The following is a 17881-nucleotide window of genomic DNA, read 5'->3' as shown; positions in this document are numbered from 1 at the left end:
GATTTTTTTTTCATTTGTTTTGTTCATCATGGCTGGAAATATTCTGTAAAAGAGATTGGGAACTGAATATTGCCCTTTAATTTGAGAAACTGCAGTTTGTATGGATGTGTGCATGGGTGTGTGTATAACCATATATTGAAAAAGAAACGTTATGTATTATTTGCTAACCTTGTTTTTTTTGGGCTTTACAACTGGTGGTGGATGTTAGAAGTGTACTTGTTTCCTGGGAATGTATAATAAATGGAGTTTGAAAAACCAAAAACCTCTTCTCTCCACACCTCCCCTCTCGTATCCGCTCCTGTCTTCTCTTCCTACTCTTCTCAACTCCTCTCCACTCTTCTCCCTTTTCCTCTGTCATCCTCTACTCTTGTATCCTCCTCTTTCATCTTCTCCCCTCTTCTCTTCCTCATCCTGAATCTACAGCGTGTCATTGTCACTCACTCCTGTAATGCATCACACATTTGAGATTATGAGTCTTACGTAGAAGAGGTAATATGCCTACCCTTACTCTGTAAAAGCTTTTGTAAATCAAACTAATGAACCTAAAAGGAAAAACATAAGGCTGGTTCCCCTGTGGTTCCTCAGTACAGCAACCTCAAAAATGTCTCACCCCAAATGTTCCTATTTAGTAGTATCATTTTTTTAAAGAAAAAACGAAAAATCACAAAATAGCTAAAAGTAGATATAAGAATGAATGTTACAAAATTTATCAAGACTAGACTGGTCATGTCAACTAGTATAGAAGTAATGTCACAGCCTAATGTGAAAATGTATTGGTAGTTAGCTAGCAACGCAAGCTAGCCAACACTAGCTAGTTAGTTAGTAAGCTGAATGTTGGCTAGCAAGATTGCACTGCATGTGCTTGTTAACCATCATTAATGAATCCAAATTCAAAACAAACTCCCCTAAATGTGGTGAATAACACGGTTTTAGGAAAAGTCAGTGAGTGAAATACATATGGGGATCGAACATAGTTCTAGTATTTTAAAAGCAAGGTAAAAATTACGTCGACAATTCTAGTGTAAGCTGAAGCTAGCAAGTTGCAGCTTGCTAGCTAGCAAGATTGCACAGGTCACTAACTAACGTTGATAAACCCAGGTTTATCACACAGTTGAAACACAGCTTCTTACATTTGAGGATAAACTTGCATAAGAAGTTTCACTGTAGATGTCAAGGCTCCCGTGTTGGCTTGGAAATGCATGTATTTGACCCTTCTATTGAGATTGCGAGTTATGTTTCTCGGTTATTATTCCCGAAGTCCACCAATCCGAAACTATACTTTTAAAGTCCATATCACCAGGTTGCCTCATCAAATTCCAACATCCAATACACCAGATAGGATGCCAAGAGCATGTTCTACAACATGGGATCATCCATTTCTATCTACAGTAAGAGCTGTTCACATGTAAAGGGTTTTTATAAACTTATCTTAATTCTGTGCTCAATAGTTTCATTTTATTACTATTTTACACATCATCCAATACAATCTTCCAGGATAACTGTTTCAATTTCCATGGAAGTGTTCACTTTTGCTCAGTTTCCATGACTTTTCCAAACCTGGAAAATGAAAAAATAAATTCCATGTTTTCCATGTTTTCCAGGTACCGTGGGAACCCTGTCTGACACCAAAAATATTTTCAGACCTACTGTGGATTTCTCCTCTGGGTTCCACATATATATTTAATTAAAGGTGTCAGTATTTAAACACATTTTTAAAAAAGGGAATATCCAATGTTTTCATTTAGTAAAAAGTATGTTTAATATTTGGGTAGAATGAGTTTCCTTATTCTCTAAAGCAGATTATTTGGTTCAGAACTCATTCACACGAACAAACCTGTTTAACTGTTTTGACATTTTCTGCTTTTTTATCCGGAGAAGATTTCAACACAAATATTCACTGTTGCTGTACAAACTGTGATTCCCCCTGAAGATCTGACACCGGTCCTGTGACAGGTTGATGAAGAGGAGAAGGAATCAGCTGACGACACATTAAAATAGATCTCGGCCACGTTTCACATTCAGAACACAGAGTTTAGAGAAAGTTCCTGTAAAGAGGAAGAAAAACTCAAAACACAGGAAGGATCAGATCCAGAGAGAAACGTCTCCCCTCTGTCCTCGTCTGTGGATTCCGCCTCAGTCTGAATGTTCCGTCTGCACTCGGACACGGTTCGATTCCCGTCTGGTCCGGATGCAGAGCAAGATTTCAAGTCCAGAGCAGGGTGCACACGCCCCCTACTGGGCCATCGGCTGCGGGGCGGCCAGCGAGCGGACGAAGGCGTCGTAGTGCTGCGAGTGGCAGCGCTTGTACTCGTTGATCTTCCTCTTGATCTGCTTGGGCGTGTCCTGGTAGTAGTTCTTCTCGTCTCGGGCCATCGCCTGCAGGGACCAACAAACACCAGAGTCCGTGTGAAGCTGACCAACGTGACGCGCTCGACAATCAACGGCAAATGATCCTTTTCCATATTTTCTAACTTTGAATTTCATAACAGTCTAGAATCTTCAGACTCAAACCTCTGTCTGAATCTGGACTCCATCATGTTACCAGCAGGACTCACTGCAGCTTCGTGCTCTCACCTTGAAGTTGTCCTTGTGCTCTCGGACCATGTACTGAACGTACTCGATCAGGTCGGACGATAACGTCTTCACACTTTTCTCTGGACGATTCGCCTGCTCCTCCAGTTCTGTTCAAAACAACACAAATCAGGACTTTGTGACAACGGGCGACACAAATAGAAAGTGACTAATTGAACTCAAATCCTCCCAGAGACAAGTTTCTATATATTTGTACTTCTTGTTTTTGAAGCTACGCTCTGTGACCTTCGCTGAGCAACAGCGCCCCCTGCAGCCACAGCTGGTAAGTAGAGCTGAGGACAGATTGTGTCTTCTTCACTGATGCATTTTGAAGGAAAGCAAAGTGTTTAAAGAACTCACGGTTGAGGACGTAGGGTTTGGTGACGACGCTGACGGGAGCTTTGGTCTCTCTGTCTCGACCGAGGAGCTGCAAACACAAACACATGAAGGTCAGTGGAGGTCGTCAGGATTCTGGCTTCAGGTCAAGTGACAGGTGGGAAATGTGTTGGGGGGTTTTTCCGGCACCGACGCTCGACAGAGGATTCATCATTTATGTGTCGGCAGGAAAAAGATAGAATGAGGAAAGAGATTATTTACAGTGCAATGCCCAGAGAGGCCGGGTCAAATATGAGACAATAAATAATCCTTGTCTCAGTTCAGCCTGATGAAGGCAGACGCTGATTCTTGCTGGTGTATTTTAGTTCTTTAGTTCTTTTACATTTTTCAAACCCCTTCCAGTGACTCTTCATGACTTTAGTTTGGAACTAAGTGTTTGAAATGTTTACCAGGAGCACCAGTGGCTGGAGGGAAACCAGTAGAGCTCATGCTTCCTTTGCTCTTAAGGAAAAAAAGGTTTTGACCAAAAAAGTGTTAAAAAAAAAAATCAGCGTTTCACACAGAATGAATTCTATCTAAAGCAATAACGGGTTCCACGTGAGAAAGAGCATCAGAAACTATGACGTCCGACTGGACAGTAACACTTTTATAGATCATAATCTTTACAGTTTGTGGGTTTGAAGTACAATTCACAGTTACTTCTTTGGTTGTTTCCCATCGACCACTGGTTAGAAAGGGTTTTGTTTCTAACCAGTTGTGTACGAACGTGTTGAAATGACTTTAAATTCACCTCAGACTCTGGTGTTGTGATTAATGTGTGTGTTTTTTTAAGATTTCATCTGGTGTCCTGTTTGATAATTGTCACTCTGCTGCCCCCTGCAGGTACAAACAAGAACTACAGAATAAGAACACAAATAAAGTTTGCTGCAATGTCCCCAGTTCGATCCCACACGTGGACTTTAGTTAAATCTCAATTTATCTACACCTTCAATGAAATAATATAAAAACTCTATAATTAACTCCATCAATATGTAAAATGAAGTTGTGTGACTGCACAGTTTAAATTAGAGTTCACGTCAGAACCCAGCAGCTTGGATCAAGGGAGTGTTGATAAGTCCCTGGAGCTTTTAATGAACTGGGATTCAAACTGAACATGTCCAGATGATCTCTGGTTAAAGAGGTGTCTGGAGGTCGTGACCCCAGCGCTCACTTACGCTCGGCTTCTGAAGCGGCAGCGACCGGTTGGGGTCGAAGGCCAAACCCATGTCCTGCAGGTTCTTGGACACCGACTTCTTATCGTCCCACGCGTTCCGGATCTGTCGACTGAGACAACGACAGCGTTAAGGACACGAGGACGGTTAGAGACAATATGAACATGAAATATCATCTATCCAATAAGAGGATTAACTTAACCAGGGTCTGAGGCAGGTTAATGTTAACACAGGTTAGTGACAGTTTCAGTTCAATGGGGTTTGTAGCATGTTTGAATTAAACCTGAGTTAACCCGGGTCTACTGCAGGTTCCAGTTACACGTCAGTTAAACCAGATTTAAGTTAACCCAGGTCAGTTAAAGTTAAACCGGGTCTGTGACATGTTCAAGTTAACCCAGGTTAGTGACACTTTTAGTTAGTAGCATAATTCAATTAAACCTGAGTTAATCTGGGTCTACAATAATACTATAAATTGGCCCGGGTCAGTAACATGGTTACGTTAACCCGGGTCTAGATTGGCCTGGAACAGTAACATGGTAAATTTAACCCGGGTCAGTAACATGGTTACGTTAACCCAGGTCTAAGTTAACCCAGGTCTAGGTTGGCCTAGGTCAGTAACATGGTTACGTTAACCCGGGTCTAGGTTGGCCCAGGTCAGTAACATGGAAACGTTAACCCGAGTCTAGGTTGGCCTGGGTCAGTAACATGGTAAATTTGACCTGGGTCAGTAACATGGTAAATTTGACCTGGGTCAGTAACATGGTTACGTTAACCCTGATCTAAGTTAACCCGGGTCTAGGTTAACCCGGGTCAGTAACATGGTTACGTTAACCCTGATCTAAGTTAACCCGGGTCTAGGTTAACCCGGGTCAGTAACATGGCTACGTTAACCCTGAGCTGTGTTGCTGAAATGATCACGTGAGTTTAACGCACATGTTTAAAAACAGAACCCCAGTGTTTTGTCTCAATCTCCCAGCATGCCCCACGTTAGCATCCAGTAGCTAGCATGCTAACTCACTCGTCTATGGTCGGGTTGCACTTCTTGAGGAACTTCTTCTTCATCTTCTTCCGGTTCGCGTTGTAGTCGAACTTCTTCCTCTTACCCGCCTGCTTCGCTTTCGGCATCTTTGCGTCTTTGTGAGTTTCTCGGTTTTTCTCGGTTTGTGTTTTTCTCGGTTAGATTTTCTGACGCGGAGGAAACAACATGAGGCTGCAGACGGGAAACACGTGGTTTACTTCCTGACATGTGACCTCAGACACTTCCGCTTCTCCCCTCACATTTTCTGTTATTTGTTTTAAATGTTAATTTTGTCCTTCGCTGTGTATATAAGACACAATACATATATAAACACATAATATATAAATAAAATCATACATTTACAAACATTTGATTTAAATATTTATTTATTAGCTCATTTACATTAAGACTCATCAGTGATATGTAATTAATAAAGCTAATGAATTGTATTTTGTGATCTTCTTTGTATTTGTGACACAAACATCTTGTTGAATTATTCACCTTCACAGCTGCAGTAGCTGCTTGTGTCCTCCAGGGGTCAGACTGACGTAATAATAAAACATCACAAGCTTCACTTTGATTCATTCTGGAAAACTCGACAGAAAAGCTGGAAATAAAGTGAAATATAAAATACTTCATTTCAGCAGATTCTCTTAAACTTCCTCAGGTTTTGTGTTTTTCTTTAGAATCCAGCATGAATCAAGATATAGATTATAATCTGTGTTTTAAAATAACAATGGATATAAAACCAATGCTTCCTGTCACCTCAAAGTTTTAGTTTGATAAGTGTTTTGGTTTTCATGGTAGCAAACATCTGTTGAGCAGCAGCAGCAGCAGACAGATGTTTTCAGGGTGAACATCTGTGTGTGTGAAGGATGTGGGAGAAAGGAATAGAAACTGATTGTGAAGAAGCAGAGCCAGTAACAGGCTCATTTAAAGAACCAGTATAATGGTTAAAAATGGAAACTATAAAACTATAGAGTATCACGTTAATTATCCGTTCCTCCATTTCCCTTCATAAAAAGATCAGATCAGATCAGAAGTTTGTTGAGTTTTAACAACCTGGACCAGTCACACAACAAACTGGTCGATATCTGCTCCCAGCCTCTGAGCTGCTGTCGTCAGTGATGATGACAGAACAGAGAAGATCCTTCTTAATGGAGCTTTGATGCTCCGGTGGAGTCTTCATCGATCTGTGCAGAGGAAGAGGAGACACGAGCAGCCATTGATTTCCTGTTTCCAACAGATTGATATGAACATGAACACATCAGAGGAATCAGATTCACAACACATCGATTTAAATATTCTCAACCTACGTCATGGCCGAACTCAGATCAGGCAGACAGGCACATGTTTATCAGAGAGATAATTAGCACTTGATCAATCAATTATAGAGAAATCAATGGAATATTAAAGTCACAGTATTATTATTATTATTTCATATTAATAATAATCTAAACTTATGCGAAATATGTTAAATATCTTGACACTGTTATAACTAACAAACAGAGCATAAAACTATTTTATTTTATAGTATACAAATCCAAATACTGGCATCCAGATATCATAGTTCAAGGTTATGACAAATACTTGTTAACTATTTATTATCTATAACAGAAAAGTAGGAAATTAAAACATTTCACCTCCTAGATAATCGAATGTGGCAAAATAAAATAAAACATGTTATATGCTAAATTAGCAAGTGGAGAGGAGGAGGAGAGAGAGAGAGAGAGAGAGAGAGAGAGAGAGAGACAGAGAGGGGGGAGAGACAGAGAGAGGGTGGGAGAGAGAGAGAGAGAGAGACAGATAGATAGATAGATAGATAAGGACAGAGAGAGAGAGAGAGAGAGAGAGAGAGAGAGAGAGAGAGAGAGAGAGAGAGAGAGAGGAGGAAGAGGAGGAGGAAGAGGAGGAAGAGGAAAAGGAGGAGGGTAAAGAGGAGGGGGGGCGGAGTATCACGCTTGGGACCGGACCTCAGCGCCTCAGACGGTGAGTTGGATTCTTCGTCCTCGTCAGGGCGGCGGCAGGCGGCGGGTGGAGCTTACAGGGAGGACCGGCTGGGACTGAAGCCGCCGCGGGGGACCAGGAGCCCGGTGCGCTGCTGCCGCTGTGACCGCTGACAGCCTGGACATGGAGCTGGAGAACATCGTGGCCAACACGGTGCTGCTGAAGGCTCGGGAAGGTAAGGATGGAGACCGCTCCTCTGGGTCCCGGTACCGGAGCGACGAGCCGGTGCCGGGGGTCCAGCGGACACAGTGAACCGCTCCATGTTCGATACCAACAGGTCCTAACATCCTTCTCTGCACCGAACTCCTTCTACAACTCTCGCTCCTTCAGGTGGTCTGCTTCCTCCCGGAGATTCAACACAACTTACAAACCGCCGGAAACACAAACACAACTTTCTAACAAACTCCGAACAATTCGGCGTAAAAGTCGTTTCGATAAATTCCTTAAATCCTCAAAATCTCGACCTTCCTTGTTGATGTCGCTCGTGATAAAGCGTGAATAACACGTATTTATCTTTGAGGAAGTTCTGTTTAAAGTGGCGGAGGGGACGAGGAGCCAGAAGAGTTTATGGTTGTTAAATATTGATTTTTATTAATAATAGGGTTATTATTGATGCCGAACTAAAGAGCTGCTCCTGGGCTCCTGTGAACTGATATGTGATCTGTGTACAGTGAACACACACATAGGAAAGCAGAGGGTAAAGTCAAATCTACAGGTTGTTAGGTGGAGTTCTGCTGAACGTAGGCTGTGGGGATGAGGAGCTAGCAGGTGATTATGAGGAACAACAGTTGGCTGGATGGTGCCAAATTAAAGAGCAGCTCCCGGGCTCCTGTGACCCGCTGTGGGACTCCTGTACAGTGAACAGGCACGGAGGGAACCAGGGGGAGGAGTTAAATCCACCGTGTTTCAAAGGGAGTCTGGTGCTGGGTCTGACTCCAGGTCCGGAGGAGGCTCCCCGCTGGTGTTGCAGCATCGTCCTGTCGAAACAGGATGTTGAGGCAGAGCAGCTGTTGCACTGAAGTGTGTGTGTGTGTGTGTGTGTGTGTGTGTGTCTGTGTGGGTGGGTGGGTGTGCACGAGGTCATCTCAGTCCTCTTCAGCAGGAACCTCTTAGATTCATGTCTGAAACACAACCAGTGTAACATCCAGCAGAGAGAGTGTGTGTGTGTGTGTGTGTGTGTGTGTGTGTGTGTGTGTGTGTGTGTGTGTGTGTGTGTGTGTGTGTGTGTGTGTGTGTGTGTGTGTGTGTGTGTGTGTGTGTGTGTGCGTGTGAGAGAGACGTGTACACTCACACCTGTCAGAACAGTGTGGGATCAGTTGTTGTTGTGAGCAGGAGACAGAGGTTGTGGTGACTCATCATCTTCCTGATCTGCAGACGGACAAAAGAAGACGAGAGTCACGATCCTCACCCTCAGGACCAGAGCAAGGTGTCACATCCTCCAGCCCCAGGCCGGCCTCGACCTCTGAGCTCCAGAGCCTCGAGGAAAGATGCTCTATTGTCACCAGGCAACACAAATTGATGTGAATTTGAACTGAGACACAATCAGGACCCGTTCACACCTGGTCTGGTTCAGAGCTTCAGACCCTTCAGTTCACACTGAACCTGAACATCAGGTGTGAACGGTTCCTCTGAGCAGAAGAGGAGTTCTGGGTCTGGATCAAACTGAACCTGGCTCTGTTTCAGAGTGATGGATAGTTTGGACCTTTGGACCAATCACAGGAAGTAGAGACAGCAATAGACAATAGAAGAAGAAGAAGAAGAAGAAGAAGAAGAAGAAGAAGAAGAAGAAGAAGAATCTTCACCTCCAACAATATAATGTTTGAGCCACGAGGACGTTCATTTGGTGCATCTCAGCTAGTGGGGAGTACTGTGGAGGACTGGGACTTAAAGGGATATTTTCTATGATGGGGGGGTTGACACAGCAAAGACTAATATGTTCTAATCGCTGTCCCTGATTTATGGAGACAGAAACCCTCTGTGAAAAGACTTTGGCTCCAACGTGCCGACAACATGAGACATAGGATTATATGGTTGTAAAACATTTACTTTAATGAACAACTATTTATTGGCTGATGCCAGATGAAAGAGTCGGTCCTGAGCTCTAAACAGTTTATACTGCTGCGTGCATCATGTTCAGGGGAATCGAGATTGGCTTCTACGTGACTAACAACAACAAAGTACTAGTTTGTAATAACTGAACATACTTAAGACATATTAAGGCCTAATATTCAGATTATTATTCAGAGAGTCTTTTTAAGACCCTGAAGAAACCTGGGTTTAGACCTTTGGCTCCAGATTGACAACATGAAAAGAGTTTTGAATCTGGATTAATCTGATGACAGAGTATCTTCTATGTAAATGTGTGTAAATGGGCACGAATGTACCCAGATAAGCTTCATTTGCATATTCAAACATAGATTTTGCCGGAAGCTTGTAATACAAATATGAATCCGTAGGGAAAGGTTTCGTGTAATAAGTATTAATTAAACATTTTACCGTATTCCCCTGTAGTGTTATAACCATAGACTGTAAATAAAGATGGACGGCTCGTCTCCACCTTCACGATCCAGAAATGAAACCAAAGTATCCGGGACTCGAACGGTGTCATCTTGTGCATTTAGAGTCTTTGCAGTTGCGATTGTAGGATGGAGCCACCAGGGGGCGATCAAGAGGATTTGGCTTCAGTTTTGGAAGCTGTTTTTCATTCTTTGATTTTATTTAGGTTTATTTACTTTTAGTATATTTTCAAGTTTAAGAAGTGTTTAAACTTTTCCCTGTTGCTTTAAGCCGTTTAAAATGATGTGTTTCAAGGTTTGACAGTTTGGTCCCAAACCGAAGATCTCACGTTCACTCAAATGAGAAATAACAGCTGGAAATAAACACAACATGTTGTGTTTTGTTAACTGGTGTGATGTTGTGTTACGTAGTTGTCGACTGGAGCGTTGTCGACCCTGCGTCACTGATTCATTTCTCTGATTCAGCAAAACATCAGTCTTCTCGTTTTCTCTGTCATCGATTAACTTTCCTGCGATTCTCTTTCCTGGATATAAACAAAACATCTTGTTTGCATCGTACCTGCATCGTTAATCATTTTTGGATTTGAGCTGCAGCGACCGTGTCCTATTTGCATTGCAAATCCTGGATCTGTGCTCTCCAGACAGTGGGACAGACAGTGGGACAGACAGTGGGACAGACAGTGGGACAGACAGTGGGACAGTGTCCCCGCTGCGTCTCGACTGATCCTGCAGCTTCTCTGAGGACAGCAGGTCCCAGGGCTGATGAGTCTCTGGTCAGAGTCTGAAGGACAAGCAGCAGAATCTGAATGAAGGGACTGTTGGGTCTTGGTGGAGGTTTGAGCTCTTCTGAGTGAAACTATAATCAATACATATATTAATTATTAAACACAGGTCAAAGATTCATGGTTGGTTTTGTGTTCAAATCCCCGGGTGCTGCAAAGCAGTGTTGTTTTATCGTCAGACATGTGACTCCTCCACTCCCAACACAACTATGTGCTTTATGCCAATTTAGTTTTCATTGTTGTTTAATCTGTATATGATTATTATAATTCGTACAATTAATTGTTGTGATGAAATACACGCCGGTTTGTGTTAAGGTCACGAGGAGTGAATCGACGTGTCACACGCACACAAACACACAACATGCACAATGGTAGCCTCATTATTCTGATCCTGAAGCTAGAACCATGTTGGATTTCTTAAATAAATCATTTATATTTATGGGAGCTTTGTTCTTCAGGTGAGAAACTCGTCCTCACACCTGAATATATGTTCAACCCCCCCCCCCCCCCCCACACACACACACCCAGTTTAAATCTGAGCTGTTTGTTTTGCAGGAGGCGGCGGAAACAGAAAAGGAAAAAGCAAGAAATGGAAACAGATGCTGCAGTTTCCCCACATCAGTTTGTGTGAAGAGCTGCGACAGACCATAGGTAAGAAAACAGTCTTAGCACAGATTACATGTTCTCCAGCATGTTCTCCAGCATGTTCTCCAACAAGTTCTCCAGCATGTTCTCCAGCATGTTCTCCAGCATGTTCTCCAGCATGTTCTCCAACATGTTCTCCAGCATGTTCTCAAGGATGTTCTCCAGCATGCTCTCCAGCATGTTCTCCAGGATGTTCTCCAACATGTTCTCCAGCATGTTCTCCAACATGTTCTCCAACATGTTCTCCAACATGTTCTCCAGCATGTTCTCCAGCATGTTCTCCAACAAGTTCTCCAGCATGTTCTCCAGCATGTTCTCCAGCATGTTCTCCAGCATGTTCTCCAACATGTTCTCCAGCATGTTCTCAAGGATGTTCTCCAGCATGCTCTCCAGCATGTTCTCCAGGATGTTCTCCAACATGTTCTCCAGCATGTTCTCCAGCATGTTCTCCAACATGTTCTCCAGCATGTTCTCAAGGATGTTCTCCAGCATGCTCTCCAGCATGTTCTCCAGGATGTTCTCCAACATGTTCTCCAGCATGTTCTCCAACATGTTCTCCAACATGTTCTCCAGCATGTTCTCCAACATGTTCTCCAACATGCTCTCCAACATGTTCTCCAGCATGTTGTCCAGCATGTTCTCCAGCATGTTGAGTTTGTGTGTGTGGGTGTGGGTGTGTGTGTGTGTGTGTGTATGTGTGTTTGCTCGTGCACTCGTCTCTGTCGTCCTTCACAGAAACTTTGAATCGATAATTGTCCCATAAACTCTAAAGTAAAATAACTGGTTCAGGTCCTAATATCTTCTGAGAGTCGGTGTGTGTTGTGTAGTGAGCACAGGTCAGCGGGGGGGGGGGGGGGGGGGGGGGGGGTCAGCGGGGAGGGGATCAAGCATTCTGGATGGACGTCCGTGTCGTTGTCCATCTGAAGAGACAAACAGAAAACAAACTGTCTACACACACTGACAGACAGATTTTTCAGCGACAACCAACAACAGGAAGTGATGACTCCTGACGAGAGCAAAAACATGAACCCTCAACAAGGTCTGTTCCTCAAGATCTCTATGGAACGAATGAGAAGCCCTTGTGACGTCCCTTCTATCAGACGAGCTTGTAATGAGTTAGTCCGATAAGAGATGATTCCACCAGGCTCCTGTGGAAACATTGTTCAGTAGAACAAACACACAAATGGCCTCAGAGTCTCTGAGCTGCTACAGCTTGTGACTCTGATCAATCACCAGGACGAGAACATCCACTGAGCACCATCAGTACAAAGAGCCTCTGCAAACTGTGCTGGACACAAGTGACGCTCTGTTTCAGATCCATTTCTCCTGCTCAACGTTTGCACCAAGTGATCTTCTCACATCGAGCTGCTTGCTGATCCTGCAGCTTGTTGACGGCTCTGCACGAGGGACAGAGAACACTTCAGGAAACTGTGCTCAAGTGACACCTCAGAGGAAACTGTGGCCCAGGCAGAAAGAGGAAGTCGACTGTTGGTGATTTTCTGTTTCTACCCGCAGTAGAGTTAGTTTCAGTTTAACAGGTGTCGCACCACGAGGGAAGAAGTTCACTTTTGACGAGTTGAAAAAAGATCCAATCTTTAAAAAGACTGAATTCAAACCGAGGGATTTGAAATAATTCATTGAGGAAGGCAGTTGGTGGGTTTGAATAACAGAATGTGCTCAGGTCACGTGTGGAACTCGTGATTGACACTGAGCAGGGCTACAACATCCGACTCGTGAGCAGGTGTGACACTGAAGCTGGTTTCTGTTTCACGTCTGGAGGTTCTCTGGAGTTTGTGTTTCTCATGTGAAGAAGCAGCAGCAGACTTTCCGGGTCAGACTCGTTCACAGGAACTCGTCCACTCATTTAATGTTTCCAGACATGTTACGACTGGGCTGCAGGAAAAGCTCCAGAAAACATCCAGAGCAGCTGACGTGGTGATTTGCATTCTCTCATTCAGCCCCTCCAGGAAACGTTTAGGCCTGTGAGCATGTCGAGAGAGGGATGCTGCTCTACTTTAAGATCCCCCAGCCAGAAACCACGTCCTGCAGCAGAGGACACTTCAATACTTTTATACATCGCCTTTAAAAACTGTTAAGTTTTATAGTGATGACAACTGCACCTGAATTACTTCACTGAACCTGCTGACGTGTGATGTTTGCTACTGCACAGACATGATGACAGACTGAATCGAGTTTTAATCTTCTAATCTTCGGAGTGCACACACTGACAGAGCGTCAGAAGATTCCAGAGACATGAAATCTCACAGAAACTCCCCAGATCTTCTTCTTCTGTTATTTTATGGTGGTTGTCAAACTGCAGCAGAAGAGCAGAGACAGAGGAGGACCCACGTGTTGTGTTCTGCAGCAGGAACCAAACCACTGACGAGTTGTATTGTTGTTTAAAGTGACAGTTGTACAAGTACACAACTTCCGCAGGCAGAGTGTGGAAGCCTTTGAAGAGGAAGCTGATAAATCAGATTTATGAAGCGTTTAAAGTCCTTGAGGTCGTTTGTTTCCTTTATTGCATTTCACTCTTAGAGAAAAAGAAGACAGCGGCTCCTCTGTTGCTCAGATCGTCAGATGTTTGTTTTTCACACATGATTCACACACATCAGTGTCATGTCATGTTTCAAAGGGGTTTCAGAGGACGGGAGCTGTGAGGTTAATTCAATTAGCAACAGCTCATAAATACAGAATATGAGGACGAGAGTTTGTCAAACTACACAAGAAGCTCCTGACTGTCGGCTGGTTGGTTTGTGAGTCTGTGGAAGCTCGGCCATCGTTTGGTGTAAAGACCTGGAAACTGAAACATGAAGTTTGATTCTGGTTAAGGCTCCAGAACGTTGGACTGAAAATCACGGATTTAAGTTATATTAAAATTAAAGTAATATGTTATGAGGATGTTAATTGATCACTTTTTAAAATACAAGTTTATTTTGTATTGGCCGTTTCTCTTATCTGACTCTGATTCCTGCATTTAAACTTACAACATGCTCAGAAGGATGTGGAGACTTCATCTGGGTCAGTCGCTCTTAGTTTGGATTGAAAAGTCTCTCAGGACTTTCCTCCATGATCCTCCAGCTTCGAGTCAACAGCTTGTGTTTGTTTCCTTCTGGTTTGAACATGACAGCTTCTTAAGAGTCGACGTGTGGATTAACTAACTGGTGACAGAGTGAAGTTCACTGAGAGGGTTTCTGTGTCTGAGCGTCCGATTCCATCTCAACCACCGTCTCTGTGGGTCAAACCTGCTGGTTCCATCCCAGCTGCACCTCAGGGCAGAACACGTCTTATCGGTCATCATCAGTTGGTCCAGTCCGCTGCTCCTGCTCCTCCTTCTCCTCCTGCTCCTGCTCCTCCTGCTCCTCCTGCTCCTGCTCCTTCTCCTTCTTCTTTAATCCTCCCGCTGTAACAATGTGGCCTGTGTGTGTTTACGCTGAGCGGCCGTGGTGCCATGTATGGACGTACAGGAAGTCTCCATGGTCTCTGTCTGTCTCTTCATAATTCAGATTTAAAGCACCGAGCCGTTCGACGTGGCCTGGAGCTTCATCGTAGCATCATGTGATGTCAGTGTGATGTGAGATATCTCCTCTCGAGATGTTTACAGCAGAGTTCCCATCAACCGGCAGCATGTTGGTGTGTGGAGGCTGTGAACATCCTGTACGTCCATACATGGCACCGCTCAGCCTCAACACACAGGACACATTGTTACAGCAGGAGATAAAGGAGAAGAAGAAGAAGAAGGAGAAGAAGGAGCAGGAGGCGATGACCGATAAGACGTGTTCTGCCCTGAGGAGCAGTCGGGATGGAACCAGCAGGTTTGACCCACGGAGACGGTGGAGATGGAATCGGACATGGCTCAGACACAGAAACCCTCCCAGTCCACTTTACTGGGAAAAGGAAAGAGATGAGACAGAAGTTCAGATCTTTGGAGACACGAAGCCGGGTCAGCAGGAGACAGACCATTTCAAACTGAGAACGTTTTAATCAAATGATTCAAAGACGTCATGGATCATTGAACATGTCTGTCAGGGGCCTTCACGTCTGAGTCTAACATGAAACTCACTGAACGGCCTCAATCAGACTGGAAACCAGATCACTGAAATATCTTTAACTTTATTACCAGTTAAACAAAGTCACCATCCATCACAAAGTCCCTCTGTTTGAGAAACGAGGAGACGAGTCAATGAAGACGAGAGAAACCGACTTCAGGTTTGTTAATTGTTTAAATCTGATTAAAGCTGAAGTAACGACAGAGCAGGTTCTTCTCCTTTCAGACGAGGCTCTGAGTTTGTGGAGTTTCCGGTCGTCGTGTTTCAATCTGTGTGTTTCACTCATCACAAAATGACGTTCTAATAGTTTGTATAAGTTTTTTAAATAGTTCATATTCATTTTCAAAGCTCAATAAAAACACTGCTACGGAGAACAGACTTTCACATCCTGATTCTAGTTCCTGATTTGAGTCCTGTTGAAACACTCGTTCAGAGCAGAGCAGCTTCTCTCCTGAACGCTGCAGAGAAACATCGGATGTGAAATGAGTTCAGTCAAACTGTCGGACGCAGACAGGAAGCTCAACATGTAGACGCTCCAAACCACATACAGTTAGTTCTGACAAGCTGAGGTCGCACAGCGAGAAGACGATGAAACCCTGAGACGTGTGAATCAGAGGATGAAACGGGTGAGGACTCAGGAATGAGAGTGACAGTTAACCAGCGAGTGGGCGGGAGTCTTGAGAAACACGTTCAGGAAGCTGGCGACTTCCTCGTTTTGTGTGAAGCAAGTTGTTCTCTTCTTTGTGTGTCCGGACGTCCACAGCAACACAACGTGTCGAGCAACATGTCACATCTCAGTGTTGCACAAGATCGTCTTCTCACTTTCTACAGTTCAGAGAGGTGATGCATGAGAGTGGGGTGGAGGGAGCGGTCGACCAACAGTTACACAACTGAGACTGACCTGCACACATTCAGGACTTAATATTTCAACATATTGAAGACCTATGATCCAGATCTATCATTTGAGACCTTTTGAGGATCCTTGTTTTCAAGGTTATTTGTTTAATAAGTTGAATTTAAGTCATTTGAAAAACTGTGTAAACCAGAGCCTGTGAAAAAAGATGAATGTCGATCATAAAATAAATAATTCAAACCAAACTGAAACATGAACACGTGAACATCAGTGAGATAAAAACTACCTGAAATGACACAAACCATCTTTTACAGACATTCAAATAACATCTACTGTAGATCTTTTACTTTGTTCCCGACCGATTGGTTAACATGGAGGAGGCAGGGTTTATGAGCTGTAGTGCAGCCGGGCCACCAGGGGGCGATCAGGGGGCTGTTGCTTCAGTTAAGCCAGGGGTGTCCAAACTACGGCCCGCGGGCCATCTGCGGCCCACCGTCCATTTTGAATTGGCCCGCCTCAAAAAAAAATTTAAATTTTAAATTTTAAATTAAAAAAAAAAAATATTTTTAAACTAACAATTTAGTAGCACTTTAATGGCACTTAATTATAGCATTTTGTAGTTTTGCTCTATTTTTGAAGATATTGTACTTTCTTGATTCTTGTTGTTCTGGGTTTGTACCCTTGAATGCACTTATTGTAAGTTGCTTTGGATAAAAGCGTCAGCTAAATTAAAGGTAATGTGATGGACTATGCCCCCCCCCCCCCAACTTTCAACAGTCCGCTCCAGGGCAGGGGGGCGTGGCGCCGTGAGTGGCCCGGACCTTCGTATTTTTTTCTATATACGGCCCTCGCGATAAAAAGTTTGGACACCCCTGAGTTAAGCGTTGAGCGTGAACTCAGTGACTGTTCCAGCTGTTCTCTGGATGTCATACATCACAGAGAGAAGCCTCCACATCAAAGAGAAGGACAGAGGAGAGTTTCAAACCCATGGTGTTATGGTTCCTCCGCAGGGGCCCGCGGCCCGCGGCCCGACAGAGGCCTGTTCATCTGTCCTCTGGATGTACAGCTTGTTCCTCTGAGCCACGACCACACGATGGAACGTTCTGAGAGACGAGGGACGTCCCCAGAAGAAGCTTCTCCAACGTGAACGGAGCTGAGGTTCTGTTCCAGAGAGAAGTGATGGTTGGAGGGCGGAGGACGAAGAGGAAGCAGCTGCAGCAATACAGACAAAACTCCAAGTGGATCAAACAGAACCTGACAGAGCCAGTGAGCGTCAGTGTCATCGACAGGAAGTGACTCAGCAAAGGGACACGAGCCATTTATCAAGAAACAATTAGTCAATCAGAAAGTGTTTGTTTCACACACTGGTTGAGGGTCAGTTCTAAACAAAGAGAAATTACACTTGAATATGTTTTTCAGCTCTTTGATTAATTCATCTAAAGAATCTATATTTATGGGTTGAACATGGATCATAACCTCACTTTGACCTCGTCGGATCAATGATGACACACAGTCAACAGGCTGGGACCTTGCTACATCATATATATATTTATACACACACATATATACTCTGAGTAAAACACACTGTTCCTTCATGAAGCCTATTTGCTTGTGCATGAACTCTCCTGAGCTGCTTTGCATGGACTCACGTCACTGATGCAAAACCATTGTTTCTGTTGTGCTGTTTGTTGTGAAGCTCAGAGATGAACCTGAGTGAGCTCCAGGTTCTCAGGAGTGACCTCCAGGTTCTCAGGAGTGACCTCGGGTTCTCAGGAGTGACCTCCAGGTTCTCAGGAGTGAACTCTGGTTCTCAGGAGTGACCTCCAGGTTCTCAGGAGTGACCTCGGGTTCTCAGGAGTGACCTCGGGTTCTCAGGAGTGACCTCCGGTTCTC

General features: G+C 44.0%; 2 protein-coding genes across 2 annotated transcripts in view; one reads left to right on the top strand and one right to left on the bottom strand.

The window, feature by feature from the left end:
* Positions 1 to 1734: 1734 nt before the first annotated feature.
* Positions 1735 to 5350, bottom strand: nop16 (NOP16 nucleolar protein homolog (yeast)). Its single transcript, XM_053441182.1, has 5 exons — positions 5137 to 5350; positions 4122 to 4230; positions 2932 to 2998; positions 2575 to 2681; positions 1735 to 2376 (listed from the first exon to the last, which is right to left on the bottom strand). The coding sequence occupies exons 1-5, from the start codon at positions 5241 to 5243 to the stop codon at positions 2233 to 2235; spliced, it is 534 nt and encodes a 177-aa protein (XP_053297157.1). The 5' UTR covers positions 5244 to 5350; the 3' UTR covers positions 1735 to 2232.
* A 1812-nt stretch (positions 5351 to 7162) lies between these two features.
* Positions 7163 to 17881, top strand: part of grk6 (G protein-coupled receptor kinase 6) — a 30793-nt gene continuing 20074 nt past the window's right edge. The window contains exons 1-2 of the mRNA XM_053441181.1: positions 7163 to 7318; positions 10997 to 11092. Coding sequence (XP_053297156.1) covers positions 7267 to 7318; positions 10997 to 11092 — 148 coding nt within the window. The 5' untranslated portion in view covers positions 7163 to 7266. The remainder of the gene's footprint in view (positions 7319 to 10996; positions 11093 to 17881) is intronic.

This window comes from Pleuronectes platessa, chromosome 15 (assembly GCF_947347685.1).
Source record: "Pleuronectes platessa chromosome 15, fPlePla1.1, whole genome shotgun sequence".
Taxonomy (NCBI): domain Eukaryota; kingdom Metazoa; phylum Chordata; class Actinopteri; order Pleuronectiformes; family Pleuronectidae; genus Pleuronectes; species Pleuronectes platessa.
The sequence above is the reverse complement of the archived record's forward strand: the minus strand, read 5'-3'. Positions and strand labels throughout refer to the sequence as shown.

What these genes read in the sequence shown, in the direction of transcription:
- nop16 (XM_053441182.1), bottom strand. Translation starts at nt 5,243, where the DNA reads ATGCCGAAAGCGAAGCAGGCGGGTAAGAGGAAGAAGTTCGACTACAAC. An exon ending in TGCCGCTTCAGAAGCCGAGC is followed by an intron (nt 2,999 to 4,121) that starts GTAAGTGAGCGC and finishes TTGTGTTTGCAG; the next exon opens with CTCCTCGGTCGAGACAGAGA. An exon ending in AGCACAAGGACAACTTCAAG is followed by an intron (nt 2,377 to 2,574) that starts GTGAGAGCACGA and finishes TGGTCCCTGCAG; the next exon opens with GCGATGGCCCGAGACGAGAA.